The following is an 18,025-nucleotide window of genomic DNA, read 5'->3' as shown; positions in this document are numbered from 1 at the left end:
AGATTAAGATTGAGATAAATTCTCTAAACATCAATCAAAAAATAAATATTTGTGAATACTAAAACGACAATCAAGACGGATAAGAGGGAGTTTTTATCAACTTCCTCTTAAATCCCACATCCACCAATATTTAACTCACTCCTCATTTATACCATTTTTAGTGTTCCAATGTGAAGTTTCTAAGTTTTTCTTTTTACACCTTTTTTTTTCACTTTTTTCTATTTTAGTAATTTTTTACAATTATTAAGTAGAGTTTATTAATCCAGTTATGATTTATAATCATTTTTATACATTTATAAGTTTACTCTTTTAGTTAATGATTGATTATTAGGATAAGTTATTTCATAATTAGCGTATAATTTTTTTAAGCTGCAATATAAAGTAATAAATGTTGACGATTCATTATATAACATCTTTTACTTATTGTAAATAAAAGATATAGTGAAATTAATATTAAAACATAACGGTATTTCAAGTACATTCAAATTTCAAATATTAGAACTTCTCTATATAAAGAATGAGGTCTCATATTCGAATCCATCATCATTCGATCTTTAATACTATTATTTATTTATTCATTAAAAAAAAGAGAGAGAATGAGGTAAATGGTTCAATCCACATTGTCCCCACTCATCTAATAAAATAAAAATAGTGAGACACAATGGTTAAAAAAAATTGTGCGGCAAAAGATCCAAGCCAACTACATTTAGCACTCTCCATGGATCTTCCGAAACAAGTTCTAATGTGTGTATTCAAACCCCAGTGATAAAAAGAGGCAGCATTTGAAACAAGCTCAGTTTTGTATCTGTAAAATGTAATCGAGTATAATTCATCCATAGATCAATTATTTGGAGATTTAAACATGTACAAAAACTTACATAATTAAGGCTATAACTCAAACAAAATTAATGTATCATAGATAGGCAAACAGTTAAATGACTCTCCCTACACCTCACCCCATCATCTCATGTGCGCTTCAAACATTACACACTACTCGTATAACCTGACATGCTGAAACACACAACTCCAACAATAATTCTCTGTTGCAATTTCTTCAGTTAGAAAACTTTGCGACCAACTTTTCGACATGAATTATGATATCATCAATGCAAGGCCGAACAGTAGCTTGGGGCTGCAGCATCCATTTTACAAACTGGTGGAGTGCATCTGGATAAGGCGGATTGGGTCCGGCTGGCCACTTTACTTGGGCATTTACGATAGCAAGCTGTAAGCTCCCGCCTGATTCTCCAAGTGCATATTCAAAAGGAGACTCACCATACCTAGAACAAGCATCATCCGATACGTGAAATTCTCATGGAGAGAATACATGGACAATCAACGATGAAGACTTGATGTCCAGATAAGAAAAAACAGTTCTTACATTATGGCAAACAAGGTGCAGCCTAGTGACCAGATATCAGTCCTCTCATCTATGTCTGCGTGGCTTGGGCAATCCCACAATTCAGGAGCTCGGAAGGGGGCAGAACAGTGTTCAGAAGCCCACTCCTACGAAATCAACATTGAGAGATCATAAAAAAAATATAACGAGTCTAAAATGCAAACCAATATGACAGTTCGATTTATAGCTTTAATAATTAATGGCAGCTTTTGTAAGTAAGCAATAGATGAGATGCGGCAGTGGAAAAGAAAAAAAGGTACCAAATTGGTTTGTACATGATAAGTTAAGTAGACCAGATTAAGATTTCAACTAGTGCAACCACATTCCTGTTGGATGAGTGAACCCCGAAAGCCCATTTTTCTTCTGGAGAAACAGCTCTTTTCAAGGGAAACCGCACAAACTTCACTATTGGACCAGGTTAGAACCAGAGGCAAGACAAATCTACTCGACACAAGTATTTGGCTACTAGTAGAACTCTATTTTAAGTGGGCAATTGACATACTCCTTCATTTTATCCCTCCATCCAGTTCCCAGCAAAACCTTATATGTCTTAAAATATAAAATCATTCCAATTAGCATCCTATGTGATAGCGTTAGATCAGCTGCAGTCTGCAGATTTAGGATTATCTTTATTATATTAGTTTTTGTTAGTTTCATAGTTATCTTTTATTTTTCGCAGTAGTTCAATTATTTAGGGTTAAGTTTTTAGGTCAGACTCATGGGCTCCAAGTTAATTAATTGGGCCTCAAGTCATTAGGTCTATATAGAGTTCTTTACGACTTAGGGTTAATTATCTTGGGATCATTGTTTAGGGACAGCAATAGCTGTAGGGCAGAGATATTTTTCTCTGAGGGTCTCGCAGGAGGAGTTTTATATATTGTATTTTTATTTTCTTTCTTATTTCTTCATCTTCATACGCCTTTACTCTATCAAATTGGTCCGACCTGCCGGATCAGAGACGATGGTGGCAACTACCAGGAGTACCGAACAGCGACTGGACGGATTAGAGAAGGCGGTTGAAGAACTGATTACAGCGGTGGACGGGTTTCGTACGTATCAAGTTTCAACGGACTCGAAACTTGACGCGCTGCTGAAGAAGTTCAATATTTCCCCTACTGGCACCGGCGATGAATCAGAGGGAAGCCGTGACCCCGAATCGGAGACCGAAACGCCCACTCCTCTTCAGGTTTTTCAAAAGATGGATCTTCCCAATTTTGACGGGACAGATGCACTTGCATGGCTCGCACGTGCTGACCAATATTTTCTCGTGCATGAGACACCAAGGGACAAGAGATTGAAGACAGCCCTAATCGCTATGTCAGGCCCGGCCATGGCGTGGGTGCAACTGTTGCTGCGACGCTGTCCGACGCTAACCTGGACTCGATTCAGTCGAGAACTTCTGAATCGGTTTGGACATAATGCTGCAATTAATGGGTACGAGGCGCTGGGGGCGACAAAACAGGAAGGGTCTTTGGAGGATTACATCGCTGCATACGAAGGGCGTGCGGCGCAACTTCCTGATTTCACGGATGAGCAGTACCTTGGTTTCTTCTTGAGTGGGCTCAAACCACACATTCGCAAACAAATCCAAGACCCTACTGCCACGGATTACTCGGCAGCAGTTTTGATGGCTCGAAAGGTTGAGCAGGAACCACCGCCAGTTACCACAGCAAATTACTCTACCGGGCCAGTGTTCATTCGACATTCTTCCCCGGTCAGAACTCACAGCGCCCCACCAGCGACGAACACATCGTCGGTTGTCTCCCACACGTCGTCCGCTTCCCCGGCTGCCTCCCTCACTTCGTCTGCCCCTCCCCGCAATTTTCGCAACATCTCCAATGAGGAGTACATGAAACACCGTGCAGCTGGCACTTGTTTTCGCTGCGGCCTGAAATATGGGCCATTGCATCGCTGCCCACCTAAAACACTACAGGTTTTAATCGGTGACATGGAAGATGACCCGGGCAGGGACCTAGAGAATTCTGAGGATATCGGGCTGAAGGAGGAAGTCCCATGGGACCATGTGAATCAGCAACCGCCTTGAGGACAAGGCTGTTTCGACAGGCGGGCAATTGATAGCGTTAGATCAGCTGCAGTCTGCAGATTTAGGATTATCTTTATTATATTAGTTTTTGTTAGTTTCATAGTTATCTTTTATTTTTCGCAGTAGTTCAATTATTTAGGGTTAAGTTTTTAGGTCAGACTCATGGGCTCCAAGTTAATTAATTGGGCCTCAAGTCATTAGGTCTATATAGAGTTCTTTACGACTTAGGGTTAATTATCTTGGGATCATTGTTTAGGGACAGCAATAGCTGTAGGGCAGAGATATTTTTCTCTGAGGGTCTCGCAGGAGGAGTTTTATATATTGTATTTTTATTTTCTTTCTTATTTCTTCATCTTCATACGCCTTTACTCTATCAGCCGGGCATGGCGTGGGTGCAACTGTTGCTGCGACGCTGTCCGACGCTAACCTGGACTCGATTCAGTCGAGAACTTCTGAATCGGTTTGGACATAATGCTGCAATTAATGGGTACGAGGCGCTGGGGGCGACAAAACAGGAAGGGTCTTTGGAGGATTACATCGCTGCATTCGAAGGGCGTGCGGCGCAACTTCCTGATTTCACGGATGAGCAGTACCTTGGTTTCTTCTTGAGTGGGCTCAAACCACACATTCGCAAACAAATCCAAGACCCTACTGTCACGGATTACTCGGCAGCAGTTTTGATGGCTCGAAAGGTTGAGCAGGAACCACCGCCAGTTACCACAGCAAATTACTCTACCAGGCCAGTGTTCATTCGACATTCTTCCCCGGTCAGAACTCACAGCGCCCCACCAGCGACGAACACATCGTCGGTTGTCTCCCACACGTCGTCCGCTTCCCCGGCTGCCTCCCTCACTTCGTCTGCCCCTCCCCGCAATTTTCGCAACATCTCCAATGAGGAGTACATGAAACACCGTGCAGCTGGCACTTGTTTTCGCTGCGGCCTGAAATATGGGCCATTGCATCGCTGCCCACCTAAAACACTACAGGTTTTAATCGGTGACATGGAAGATGACCCGGGCAGGGACCTAGAGAATTCTGAGGATATCGGGCTGAAGGAGGAAGTCCCATGGGACCATGTGAATCAGCAACCGCCTTGAGGACAAGGCTGTTTCGACAGGCGGGCAATTGATAGCGTTAGATCAGCTGCAGTCTGCAGATTTAGGATTATCTTTATTATATTAGTTTTTGTTAGTTTCATAGTTATCTTTTATTTTTCGCAGTAGTTCAATTATTTAGGGTTAAGTTTTTAGGTCAGACTCATGGGCTCCAAGTTAATTAATTGGGCCTCAAGTCATTAGGTCTATATAGAGTTCTTTACGACTTAGGGTTAATTATCTTGGGATCATTGTTTAGGGACAGCAATAGCTGTAGGGCAGAGATATTTTTCTCTGAGGGTCTCGCAGGAGGAGTTTTATATATTGTATTTTTATTTTCTTTCTTATTTCTTCATCTTCATACGCCTTTACTCTATCAGCCGGGCCTGACATAGCGATTAGGGCTGTCTTCAATCTCTTGTCCCTTGGTGTCTCATGCACGAGAAAATATTGGTCAGCACGTGCGAGCCATGCAAGTGCATCTGTCCCGTCAAAATTGGGAAGATCCATCTTTTGAAAAACCTGAAGAGGAGTGGGCGTTTCGGTCTCCGATTCGGGGTCACGGCTTCCCTCTGATTCATCGCCGGTGCCAGTAGGGGAAATATTGAACTTCTTCAGCAGCGCGTCAAGTTTCGAGTCCGTTGAAACTTGATACGTACGAAACCCGTCCACCGCTGTAATCAGTTCTTCAACCGCCTTCTCTAATCCGTCCAGTCGCTGTTCGGTACTCCTGGTAGTTGCCACCATCGTCTCTGATCCGGCAGGTCGGACCAATTTGATAGAGTAAAGGCGTATGAAGATGAAGAAATAAGAAAGAAAATAAAAATACAATATATAAAACTCCTCCTGCGAGACCCTCAGAGAAAAATATCTCTGCCCTACAGCTATTGCTGTCCCTAAACAATGATCCCAAGATAATTAACCCTAAGTCGTAAAGAACTCTATATAGACCTAATGACTTGAGGCCCAATTAATTAACTTGGAGCCCATGAGTCTGACCTAAAAACTTAACCCTAAATAATTGAACTACTGCGAAAAATAAAAGATAACTATGAAACTAACAAAAATTAATATAATAAAGATAATCCTAAATCTGCAGACTGCAGCTGATCTAACGCTATCACTATGATGGTGAAGTTCAATGAATGATTTGAGTGATTTTATGTGGCAACTGACATGGCAAAGTATGAGAATGCAGTGATAGCTTTAAAATTAAAATAGAACCTGAAGTTGTAATGCTTCCGAACGACTACGGATTTGCCTTCTTGCAGGACGGGCACTCCCAAAATCCATCAATATAGCCACAGGTGGCTGGCCTTTCCTGTATGTCACAAGGACATTTCCAGGTTTGACATCATTATGTGCATAGGGAGGGTCAAAACTGTGCATATGCTTAAGTCCTGCACAAAGCTGCAGATGAACAATTTGCTGGTAAATTGTTTCTTCATATGTTGATACAAGTGTAGCTATAATTAGATATGTCACTGCGTATCAACTATTCAAAATTTTTACTTTCAAACATCTTGATGCAACAATTTTAACTTCATACGCAGTAGAGGATTGGAATTCCACACTGCATGCGTATCAACAATAACTGCAACACAATAGCATGAATGCATGTTTCTATGTGGAAAGAAGAAATCCATGAGTGTTATTACAAGATAGGAAACAGGCAATCAACAAAAGATGCCTTTTAAACATTTTCTGAAAATGAAAGAGAGCTAATAAGTACCTTAGCATAGAACCAGTATACACCTAAAGTTCAACAAAGTGGAGGAGATATAATTCTTCTCTCGTATTTACCTGATGAAGTATTTGAAGCACATCTGAGGTGGAAAAGAACTCCTTCTTAGCTTTCATAGCCGTGGTGTTGTCCAATAATGTTCCATCCAAATGAACTGGAAACAATAAGTAAGCTTCATGCTTCCAGGATTGATCTTGTGAAGCCTGATCAACAGAAACTTAATTGTTTTTCAGATAACTAATCATGTGATGATACAAGGATGCAATTAAGGAACAGTAAGGATCTTTTCCTTGAAACAAATGATACATCATTCACCTTCCATCACCTTCGAAACTATTTAACAAAAGTCATAGCAAGATCTTGCCTTGATCAATGGAATGCATATAGAAGAATTTCATCACGTCATGCCACAAAAAGATATTTAAAAGATCCCCGTAGCCAGTAGGTCTATGGTAACAGGTCATTGCCAATCAATTTGTTCATTTTTCATATACGGGTTTCAAATATAATATATGTTTCACACCGTTAAGGCTTTTACATCTAAAGGAGTCCTAAGAATGGCCAAGCATACTCGCAAAATTAGCAGAACCAAATACGAGAGCAAGAAGCATCCCATTATTGGATTGACTTTCATTATTAGAAAAGTGGCCCAAAAAGTTCTCAGTCCTTGGAGGAGCACCCTTTGAAATCTTTAAGAATATTACAGGTTATAAGAAGAAATTCAATTGCTCAGCACCTGCTTCATTAAGTGTCTTGCTTGGTAACAGTGAACATATTATTCATTTCGATAACAATGTAAAAGCAAATTTATCTCGATAAATAATTGCAACTCAGAATTGTTAAGAATGGACGTCCTGGCAGGACGTACTACATCACTTCTCCCATACAGTAAGCATGTGTATAATACTGAAAGGTTTCAGTTAATAGCCTCCTCATCAGAATATAGTCACTTTAGCTTAAAGCTGTAACTTTCTGTAAAAAATTAAATACATGCTTGCGGTACAAAAGGATAAAGACTGAAGAAACCAGCGAGAACAGCAATTACCTTGACTGCAATGATTGCATGGTCCAGAAGAGGAAGCAAATTAGGATGGTTAAACTGAGACGAAACACGAATTTCATCCCTCACCATCTGTAGTTGCTCGCCGTTTTGAATCAGAACTTTCTTCATTGCATATGTTCCATCACCTGCATCATGCAACACACCATGTATGGTCAAATCAGGTCATCCTTATGCCTATGCAGCTGAACTCAACCATGCCTTTAATCGTACAATTTTTCCAGCTTTACTTGCCAAAACCTTTTGAATTATTTTATTTTTGTCATATGATTACTAAAGTTTGAGTAGCATTTTGGGTTGCTGTTCTACTTCTCTCCTATATGAAATTGATCAATTTTTTTAAAGGCAAAAAGTTCTTACTCGATCTGTTTTCTTTCTAAACAAGTTTTGAGTCATCTTTTTGCATCATCATGTGAACAATACAAATAACTAGCTAATCGCCTCTTCTTGTCCAAGCAGCAGATCCATCAGTTCTCACAAATTTACTGAATAATTGCCAACTTCATAAATCCGGATCCTAGCTACTTATAATTTCAGCAACATATAGACTCTAAGATATCCTACAAATATTAGATTCTAACACACCATCAATTTCTAACAAGGGAACTCTATACATCTCATTATTCTATTTTACCACTCGTTGTACAGTAAATGCAATCAACAACTCGAATCAAATCAGATCACCAATACATACAGAACACTGGCAAAACCCCAAAAACCGTGGATCAGGCGATCGAATGTGAGAAATTACCGGAGATATGCGAAGAATCCTTGATTTTGGCGGAAATGCCAGCGGCGGGATTGGAAGGATCGGAGATGAGCTCCTTGACGAGGTAGACAAAGGCAAAGCCGCCCTCTCCGAGCTGGCGTACAATCCTGAAACGGTTCTCGTTGATCCAAACATCACCGGCGCCATTAACGGCGTCGTACAGAGCATTCAAACCGGAGAACGAGCACCCCATCTCTCTCTGCCTTCCAATCTGAGAGAATCTGATGTGAAATGGAGAGGTTTGCCACTCACTCTCTCGAACTCGAATCCCCAATTCAAAGCCAGAATCAGATGGATCTGCGCCGGGAGTGGTCTTAGTTAAAGAGATTGAGACTCACGCACGCACCTTCGTTAATAAATAAATTAATATTCAAGTCAAATATGAAAAATGTTGTAATAATTTCACATATAAAGTATTTATTTGTCTTGATTGTACCAGGAGCTATTATTCCAATTTGATATGATATGATGCGATGTAATGTACCTAGAGAAATACTTATTTTAATAACTGAAATATATATATTTTTTAAACTTTAATAACTGAAATATTAGTTGTATGGAAGTGTTTCCGTCCTCTAATTCTTGCCTATGTTAGAGATTTCATACCAAATACCAAGAATGGTGCTACCATGGAGGATAAGTGTAGTGATGGAAATATTAACACTTAATAATTGCATGTTTGATTTCCTCAAAAAAAAAAAAAAAAAATTGCATGTTTGATAATCTGTCTCACCAATTTATCGAGTATTAATTATCTATTTCGTCACAACTTTTTTTATAGATTTTAATATAAAATGTATATTTTCAGTCAAATAAAAAGACATATACATTAATTTTTTATATAAATAAATAGTATTAGTATTAAATAAAAGTATTTAAAAGATCGCATCACAGTGAATTTGAACCCAAAATCTTAATTTGTCTTAAACATTAAGGTCTCTCTCGCTTGATCAATACACACAAACACATATACATGTATTTTTTTTATTAATAAATTTATCATGAAAATAAAGAAAAAAAATTAAGAGTTTGAAGTTAATATAGAAAAAGAAAAATGAGCCAAGAATAAATTGACTTATGAGCTTCATAGTAGAATTCAAACCAAATTATTTTGCAATTTTTCTATCACAAAATAACATATTCATCACATCTTTGAGAGATTATATATATATTATCACATTCTATATTTAAGCATTAAGTCAAGTGTACGTGGACAAATTCGTCTTACCGAATTGCCTAACCAAATTAATTGTAATCTATATTATTACTACTTGTTTTGAATTCGACTCTAATAATTCAATTGTCATTCACTTTCGTCGTGGGTATGAAAATAATCACCCAAATTTCTCGATTTTCATGTTTGAGAAAAAAAAGAAAAGAAAAATAGAATCATTGACCTGGCAATAAATGCACCTCAACGTTTCCTTTTCTTTTTCTCTCTCACGTTAAACTTCTTCTACAATGTCGGCAGGTGATGCTGTAATTTAGATCTGCGAGAAAACTGCTATTTTTGGGTGCTTAAATGTACTTTAATATTGTAGAAGATGTTTACAGCTAGCATTGGATGTGTAAAATTTCTGCAGTTGATTATAAATTTTTAACTGATGCACTGTCGAAAAAATTTACTACTGTGATAGAGAGATGAGAAACTTCACACAATATATTGTTCTTTTTTGCACCAAGACTATCACTATGATAAAGAACAACAATATCGACATTAATATTTGTAAAAAATTGGGAATATGGTGGAAATCTTATAAAAATAACTTAAAAACCAAGTATGCTATGAGTTCTTTTTCTTTTTTCTCTACGTGATATTTTGTTTTTGGTATCTTCACAATTTCATCTAACAATTAAATGCAATTAAAGTTGATAATTTCTTTTTCATATTTTTAGATAAGCGAATAGAGCGGGCTCGTTATTTAGCACAATCTGTGCGCGACCCTGACCTTTCTGTTGAACTGCAAATTTCTCTAAGTGGTTGAAAAATATTATTTTAGAGGATATTTCTTAATAAATTGATTTATATTCAGTTTTTTTTTTTGTTGATAAGTCGTATTTGACGTGTTAGTTTGAAGTTATATGTGTGTGTGTTCCAAAATAAAAGAAAACTATCAATTTGAAGTTATCAATCTCCATTTAAGATTATCTATTACCAATTTTTGTGACATTTATTTATTACTATAGATGAAGGATGACATTATTTATTATATTATAGATGAAGGACACGTGATAATTTTAAGGGTTTAAATTTTAAGATTGCTCAATATTTGTATTTAAAAAAATACAAATTGTTATTAAGAAAAATTATTTTATATTTTGTGTATGAATTCATTTAATTTTAATAAAATATATACTCCCTCCGTCCCATAAGTTTAGGCTGATTGAGATTTTCACAAAGATTAAGAAAAATTATTGGAAATGAAAATATATAAGTAAATTACCTAGTATGCCCATATTTATTATTTAATGATGTATTAAAGTGTGAGTAAATTAAAGAATTAAATAGGGATATAATAATAAATGAGTAAAAAAATATTACTTTTTATGGAAACAAGCCTATATAAATGGGACATTCAAAAAAGAAAAACAAGCCTAAGCTTATGGGACGGAGGGAGTATAATTTATTATTGATAAAAGTATCCCTTATACGTACTACTCCCTCCGTCCCATTCCAATATGCTCAGTTTCCTTTTTGAGTTGTCCCATTCTAATAGGCTCATTTTTTTGTTTCGGGTAAAAAAGTTGTACTTAATTGGTGTGGATCACACCACTTTACTACTACTTTCCTATTAAAAAGTAAGTTTTCTTATTCTCCGTGTCCAAAAGGAGTGAGCCTATTGGAGAGTGAGACGGATGGAGTAATATAATTGGATGAGGCAGTGCGAGAGATGGGGAGACAATGGGAGACTAGCTCATATCATATATATAAATGATCTGAATTGATCTCTTGAGAGAAATAAAAAATAAAAAAATCTGAATTTGATACGCGTCAATGAATTTCTGATCTGACAATCTTCTTGTATTTAATTCTTAGATATTGTCCCACTATATATATATATAACTATCTTACCCAATTTTGTTCAGTTAACTGATATTGATATTGTAATATATATCGATATATCTGTATGGATATATGATCTCATGAGTAACCCAAGAAACAAAAATGTGAGGGAAACGTCAGAAAATTTTCGGTACATGCATTCCAAGCAATTAACTAAAACAAGTTAAGTGTGAATACATGAATCTGCTATACGAAGAGATGAATTTACCGAAAACTGATTTGATGGAAATAAAATATAAAAAGCTTATACACAAGCTTAACAAATTATATATATACTCCATATGTACAAAAATGAAGTTGAATTAATTATGGAATATCTCCTTCAGAAGAAGATTCAGATAAAAAGCTAAGGCCAGTTTTTGACGTACAAGAATTAATGGTGGTATTATACGCCAATCCCCATTGATTATCGGAGTAATCTCCATCAACAACACCGCTGTTTTGCATTACCGATGACAAACTACTGTCACTTAAATATGCTACTAGTTGCTGCTGCTCCACCATTTCACCTGCACACCACAACTTAACTAATTCAAAGAGGAATTTAATTAATTAAATTACGAGGCGTAGTCAAGTTCAAGTAGTCGCGCGCGGCACTTTTCTTTTACAACACGGCCCAAGTTGACACCAAGTCAACTTCAATTTCGTAATTATTAATTACATAATTAAATGAGTGAGATTAATTCTTTCAAAATTAGAGGAAGTTGGAACACGTCAATATATATACTCGTTTTCTTCGTAAAATATAGTATAGATATCCCATGAATATCTACGCAACGCGAAAATAAATAAATGAATATATGTCTTTGAATGTTGGGTAGCTACGTTAAGCCAATGATTGCTAGTTAACTTGAAAATATACTCCTATATATATTCCTATAATAATTTATGAGTGTTGAACAAGTCCAATGTTTGATGCATGTATCTCAATATTAATGAAACTTTAATTTGAAAGGGAAGTATTTCAATTAGTAAAAGAGATCCAGTTAATAACATTATCAGCTCGCACCTAATCAAGTTTGATTGTAATTAAAATTGAATAAAAAGATATAGGCCAGCTGGATTGTGCGTACCTGGGGTTAAAAGTGGGATAGTACCATCCAATTCCTCTAAGGAACTCCATTTTGCATATGCATCTTTCACCAAGCTTTCAATATATGCCTGTTAATTAACAACTAGTGAATAAAAATAATAATAATAATAATAACTCTGCGCGCAATTAAACCCTAGCTAGAAATTAATATTGGAGTAGTACCATTTGCATGTTCTTGAAGTCACGTTGGTGGTAAACACTGCCGTTGAACTCAGCCTTGATGAGTTGACATATAGGGTTGAAAATGAGAGTATAGTTGTTGCCGTGACATCTATACATTTTCGTGCCCATCACACAATTCTTAGCATGCTTTAGAGTAACATCCCACATTTTCTCCGACATCCCAACTCCAAGTATCTAAACATTACAACATATATATCCTTAATTATATGTATATAGTGTTAATTAATTTAAAAGAATAGGTATATATGTATGTATGGACCTTTTTAAGTTTGGGCGAATCAACAACATATAGCTTGAGAAAATCTTGAACGGTGTTGATTCCTTGAGCAGAAAGTTTCTGATGGAAAGCTCCTCCTTTTCCTATCTTCTCAAGCCGCCACACTTCATCCTCCAGTGCAGGAGGGTGATGCTTCTTGTACACTGCATGCCCAAATCAAATTACTCAATTCACTACTATTTTTTAATTAATTTACTCCACATATATAGTATAGTATATAGTTGTTGTTGAGTTTGACTGAGAAACTGGATCTTTCCCAAGTTGATTAATTCGACATCGAATGATTGAACATCCTAGATTAACTTAATCACTTCTTTTTGTGGGCGCCAACTAACAATAAAATTTATTGCCACCTAACCACTAAATTAAAAATTTATTGCCACATCACGAAACCCTCCCCCAGCTCAAAATTTAATGCTATGATATGTATGGGTGCAGTGTGTGTCCGATCTAAATTATTATTAATACTTGTAATTAGTCTGTAGATAAGGCGAAACGAAATTCATGACCAGTAATAAAATAAATGACGGCATAGAATCAGTTATTTAGAATATGAGGTCAATGAGCTATAAGTGTCTCGAGAATGATTCCCCATCATCAACTCAAATCTATATTTATAATGAGTTATTGTTAAAGGTTGAATTCGAATCTCCAACGAATTAAACCTTCCATGAATGATCACTTATAATTAAGAAATGAGTATTCAACATTACTAATATTGTATTAATTAGAGAAAGTACGTACCCTCTCATCCTATGCACGCTCGATCCAAATTGTTTCAATTAAGTAATTTCGCAATTACTTACTAAAGAATGTTTGGAGAAAATAATTAGAATATATATACACGAGGAGATTCAAATAAAATTTCTTTTTAAAATGTGAAGGTGAAAAGTATTTTGATGCCTTATTAGATCGCTATATTAGAAGTAAGAAAGAGAGCGAAGAAACTCACATTCCCCGCGATGGTCCTTAACAACGAAGGGGTCGGTGACAGCCTCCTGTATCACAGGCGGGTGAGCTTGGGCGTGCTGCGCCACCACCCTTGCCGCCAGCCGGAACTTCCTGCTCCGGATCCAGCTCGAATTGTCGGTAAATTCGACATCTCCGACGAAGCAAACCCCATCTCTCATGGTGATGCTCAACTGATCCCCGGCCAGCAACGGCCTCTTCCCGTTCCTCTCCTTGACAATATTCCTCGCGAACTCGTCGGCGCTCCACGCGTCTTTTCCGGCCGGAAAGTCTCCGTCGACGACCACGATCTCCACCTTGATCGCGTGGGGGAGAGAAGTGGGGACCTTGTCGTGATCCACGAGCACGATCTGGAGGGGACCGCCGTCGGCGTCGACGATCTTCGTGCCGGTGAAGATGGGGAGAGTGAGAGTCTTCACGAAGGCCAGGCGGAGGGAGGCGGTGGGCGGCGCGTGGCGTATCATTTTCAGTGAGGGAGACCGCTGCATTGGGGTTGGGCCCAATCCCATGCAACGCTGCTTCAGCCCATTTTCCACTTCTTCACTCACCTAAATATAATGTAAGTTTCAAAGATTTTACATAACCTAAATCAATCCAATATAGATAGGTATATTATATTTATATATACCACTCTACGAAGCATTGGTTCCAAAGCTGAGCAGAAATTCTCAAAGAAATTCACCATAACGACTTCTTTGATGACACTGTCACAGCAAATTAAGAAGCAAAGTCAAGAGATCGATGTTCATATAAACACACACACACGTAGCTAGATATATATATATGTAGAAATCTCACGAAGCAAAAGAGGGCCTAATTTTAATCCGTTTCTGGTTAGGTTGATCCTCATCACCATCGAAAAATCGTTTCGCTGCCATTTTCGGAAAGAATCTAATTTTATAATTAAGTTGTGTATATATATAGATGTAGGTAAGGAAATGAGAGAGTTGGAATTTGGAGAAAAAGAGAGAGGTGGAATGGGATACTTATAGACAAAAATATAAAGGGCATGGCATGGGCATCTCAATATGAATATGTAAAAGTAGGAAGCGCGTAAGAAGTTTCGTGGAAAAATGTAAGAAGCAACGCGGTAAAGGGAGTTGTTTCATTACATAGTGATGTACTGGTTTTTGACGTCAACTATATATGTCCCACAGTCTAAGTCAATGTATATTACATTTATACTCCTTTTAATCTTGTTTTCATGTAATCCTACTCAATACATACACTATTATTCTATAATAGGGTGAATTGTTTTACTCATCCGATTACAAATTTTTTGACTTTGTCGTTGGAGATAGTATGATTATTTATCGGTTTCATCCATTCATTTATTTATTTATTTTGCAGTTGCAACCGAAAACCGAAACCAATATATATATATATAAAGTATACCAGTAAATTTCATACTCCAATTTGCATGGTATTTTGTACAAATCTTCTTTAGGATAAACAGTACTCCGACGGTATAACTCAATATGTCAATTCTAATTAATAAAATTAAGTTGCATATATATCATATGGTAATCAATTTTAACAAAAGAAATATTGGTATGACAACATAAAATATGTATATAATTATATAGTATATTATTTTAGCCCATCCCATGCATATAGCATATATTATTTGGACGATAATAAATAATTTAGCCTACAGAACAAATAAGTGAAATGGGGCGTACGTGTATAATCCTATGTTCTATAGCTTTCGGGTAAAATGTTGGTATTATTATAGGAGTAAGATAAATCAGACCACAATAGTACAAATGTGACGTTTCTTTAGGCCTAGAAAAATGTTTCTTTTTTTGCTCCATCCGTCCCCATATAATTACATAACTTTTTTATTTTTATTTGTCCAAAAAAAACTTTATTTTCTATTTTTAAATTGTACTTCAACACTAATTATATCCTATTTATCCGTAATGTTTTACCTTTTCAAGACTCTCAATACCTCATTTATCCTTATTTTTATTTTTTTTTATTTTAAAATTCATGCTCCTCTCTTTTAAAAAGTTACTGGCGGAAAGAACGTATGTTGTACGTGTAAATAATGTTATTTTATTTGATAATCTATTATTTTAGAAAATCTATTAATTCATTACTTTTATTAGATAATTTATTGAATGGATATATTTATCTATAAGCCTTATCAATAGCTATAGATATATATCACATAGATTAATTAAGTGTAATATCTAATGAATTAATATATTCTTATAAATATATAATATGTAAAATAACCTTAAAATAAAATATGTAATAGAGATAAAATAGGCAATCCACAAGTTGTGCCTTAAGATGTCTTAGGCTCTTTTTCTATTAGTATAGATTTGGGGGACGAAGAGAGTATTTTTTTATGTGATGCACTTTTATTTAATTTCGATTTCAGACATTTGTAATTTCAATAAATGCTAGTCGGGTGTAATTATTATTATGGATAAATATTCGATTTTGTCCAAACGTATTAACATTCTAACAAAAACGTTTCATCTTTAAGATAAGTGCATAGAAATACCCATAGTATCAGTTTTTGGTTATTTGCGTCCCAAAAAAAATTTCTGGCGCCAAAGTGTTGACGTGGAAAGCCAAGAATCCAAATTGACAAGTTGCATAGAAATTTTGTTCGAAAAAAAAAGAAAATAATAGAAATGAGTTAAGGAGTGAGAATTTTTTGTTACATGCGGGGACAAAATCGAATATTTACCTTATTATTATTAACATATAATTCCTTTTGGAATTTATATCGTTAATTAAAAAATAGCTACAAATCGTTGGATTAAATATTGATTGTGACTCAATAAATAGTTGTGCAGAAAACGCAAGTAAACGAAAAACGGAGGGAGGAAAAAAGAAGAAAGATTTTTCAAAAAAAAAAGAACAAGAAAGATGAAAGAAAAATAGAAAAGGAACACCATGTTTTGTCGATATTACAAGTTTGCAACAAAGTTTATTCTTGGGATAAGTATCAGATTAGCCCCTAAGGTGGAGGCTCCTATGGCATTGGGCCCCTTATGGCAAGGGGTGTGTCAAATAAGCCTCTATGGTAATTAAAATCGAACAAAATCACCCTTAGCCCTAACGGTGAGCTAACAGCCGTTAACTATTTAAAAAAAAATATTTGACTACCATGTGTTCGACAAAATGACTGAGACTCGTCAACTCGCCGCAGCTCAGCCTCCTTAATCCGGAGCCGCCGCTACCGCCACCACCGCTGCCGTCGTAGCCCCCGCTTCCTCCACCACCACTTCCGCCACCAACGACGGCGTCGTCACCACGGCGCGGAGGATGTCGAGCTGTCGAGCTCATCTTCAGGAATCTGCATCGCCATCGAGCTCATCTTCGCCGTTGGCACTGAGTTCATCGCCGAGGAATTCGAATGTCTCGGATCAGAATTCGGAATCTCCAGTGCGAGATAGCAGTCTTCTCGAGCAAACTATTCCGGTTCCACTGCAAATACGAGGTCTAATTGCTCCAGAATCTTCACCGCCATCACCGTCAGGTTCATTATCGCCGGAAAGATGTTCGACGAAGAGTTCAGAATCATCGCCAAGAAACTCAAACGTTTCAGATCAGTTTGCGGAATCTCCGGTGAGAAGTAACAACCCTGTCCATAACAACTCCGCTGTAGCTCCACCACCGCCGACAGAATCTGCATCTGCGCTTATGCCGAACTTTAACGTTTGGGATTGGAATATGGAATCTCCGGTGAGAAACAGCAGCCCTCAGCAACTGAACATGGCTGAAGTGCCAACAGCGCCGGAGATACGATCGGAATCCGCATTACCTTTGTCCCCGGTTTCACTCTCACCGAAAAATTGCTTGAGGGGAAGAGAGGAACCATCTCTGAGGAATTCGGATGTTTCCGATCATATAGGAATCATCAGTTCTGAACCGCACAACTCAACTGCAGTTCCAACAGCAACGGAGATGGAAGCCATAATTTTACCGGAATCTGCATCGCATTTGGCTCAGGGTTCATACGCGCCGTGGTGACGACGCCGTCGTTGGTGGCGGAAGTGGTGGTGGAGGAAGCGGGGGCTACGACGGCAGCGGTGGTGGCGGTAGCGGCGGCTCCGGATTAAGGAGGCTGAGCTGCGGCGAGTTGACGAGTCTCAGTCATTTCGTCGAACACATGGTAGACAAAGATTTTTTTTTTTTAAATAGTTAACGGCTGTTAACTCACCGTTAGGGCTAAGGGTGATTTTGTTCGATTTTAATTACCATAGGGGCTTATTTGACACACCCCTTGCCATAAGGGGCCCAATGCCATAGGGGCCTCCACCTTAGGGGCTAATCTGATACTTAACCCTTATTTTATTCTTTTTTGAA

General features: G+C 37.3%; 2 protein-coding genes across 2 annotated transcripts; both read right to left on the bottom strand.

Moving 5' to 3' along the window:
• Window positions 1–797: 797 nt before the first annotated feature.
• On the bottom strand, window positions 798–8,567 carry LOC131020257 (uncharacterized). Its single transcript, XM_057948964.1, has 6 exons — window positions 8,093–8,567; window positions 7,327–7,469; window positions 6,341–6,484; window positions 5,762–5,947; window positions 1,382–1,506; window positions 798–1,280 (listed from the first exon to the last, which is right to left on the bottom strand). The coding sequence occupies exons 1-6, from the start codon at window positions 8,301–8,303 to the stop codon at window positions 1,055–1,057; spliced, it is 1,035 nt and encodes a 344-aa protein (XP_057804947.1). The 5' UTR covers window positions 8,304–8,567; the 3' UTR covers window positions 798–1,054.
• A 2,723-nt stretch (window positions 8,568–11,290) lies between these two features.
• On the bottom strand, window positions 11,291–14,775 carry LOC131020256 (protein SAR DEFICIENT 1). Its single transcript, XM_057948963.1, has 7 exons — window positions 14,495–14,775; window positions 14,325–14,400; window positions 13,680–14,244; window positions 12,710–12,870; window positions 12,430–12,624; window positions 12,248–12,335; window positions 11,291–11,683 (listed from the first exon to the last, which is right to left on the bottom strand). Exons 1-7 carry the CDS (start codon window positions 14,572–14,574, stop codon window positions 11,481–11,483), a joined length of 1,368 nt encoding a protein of 455 aa, XP_057804946.1. The 5' UTR covers window positions 14,575–14,775; the 3' UTR covers window positions 11,291–11,480.
• Between the last annotated feature and the right edge of the window lie 3,250 nt (window positions 14,776–18,025).

This window comes from Salvia miltiorrhiza, chromosome 4 (genome assembly GCF_028751815.1).
Source record: "Salvia miltiorrhiza cultivar Shanhuang (shh) chromosome 4, IMPLAD_Smil_shh, whole genome shotgun sequence".
Taxonomy (NCBI): Eukaryota; Viridiplantae; Streptophyta; class Magnoliopsida; order Lamiales; family Lamiaceae; genus Salvia; species Salvia miltiorrhiza.
Note: the sequence above shows the minus strand (reverse complement) of the source record. Positions and strands in the feature narration are given on the sequence as shown.

Excerpts from the sequence above, each read along its gene's own strand:
- LOC131020257 (XM_057948964.1), bottom strand. The coding sequence starts at position 8,303 with ATGGGGTGCTCGTTCTCCGGTTTGAATGCTCTGTACGACGCCGTTAAT. Across the intron at positions 6,485-7,326 it reads ATGCAATCATTGCAGTCAAG|GCTTCACAAGATCAATCCTG; the intron begins GTAATTGCTGTT and ends TCTGTTGATCAG. Across the intron at positions 1,281-1,381 it reads TGCACCTTGTTTGCCATAAT|GTATGGTGAGTCTCCTTTTG; the intron begins GTAAGAACTGTT and ends TGCTTGTTCTAG.
- LOC131020256 (XM_057948963.1), bottom strand. The coding sequence starts at position 14,574 with ATGGCAGCGAAACGATTTTTCGATGGTGATGAGGATCAACCTAACCAG. Across the intron at positions 12,625-12,709 it reads ATTCGCCCAAACTTAAAAAG|ATACTTGGAGTTGGGATGTC; the intron begins GTCCATACATAC and ends TGTAATGTTTAG. Across the intron at positions 12,336-12,429 it reads ACTTCAAGAACATGCAAATG|GCATATATTGAAAGCTTGGT; the intron begins GTACTACTCCAA and ends GTTAATTAACAG.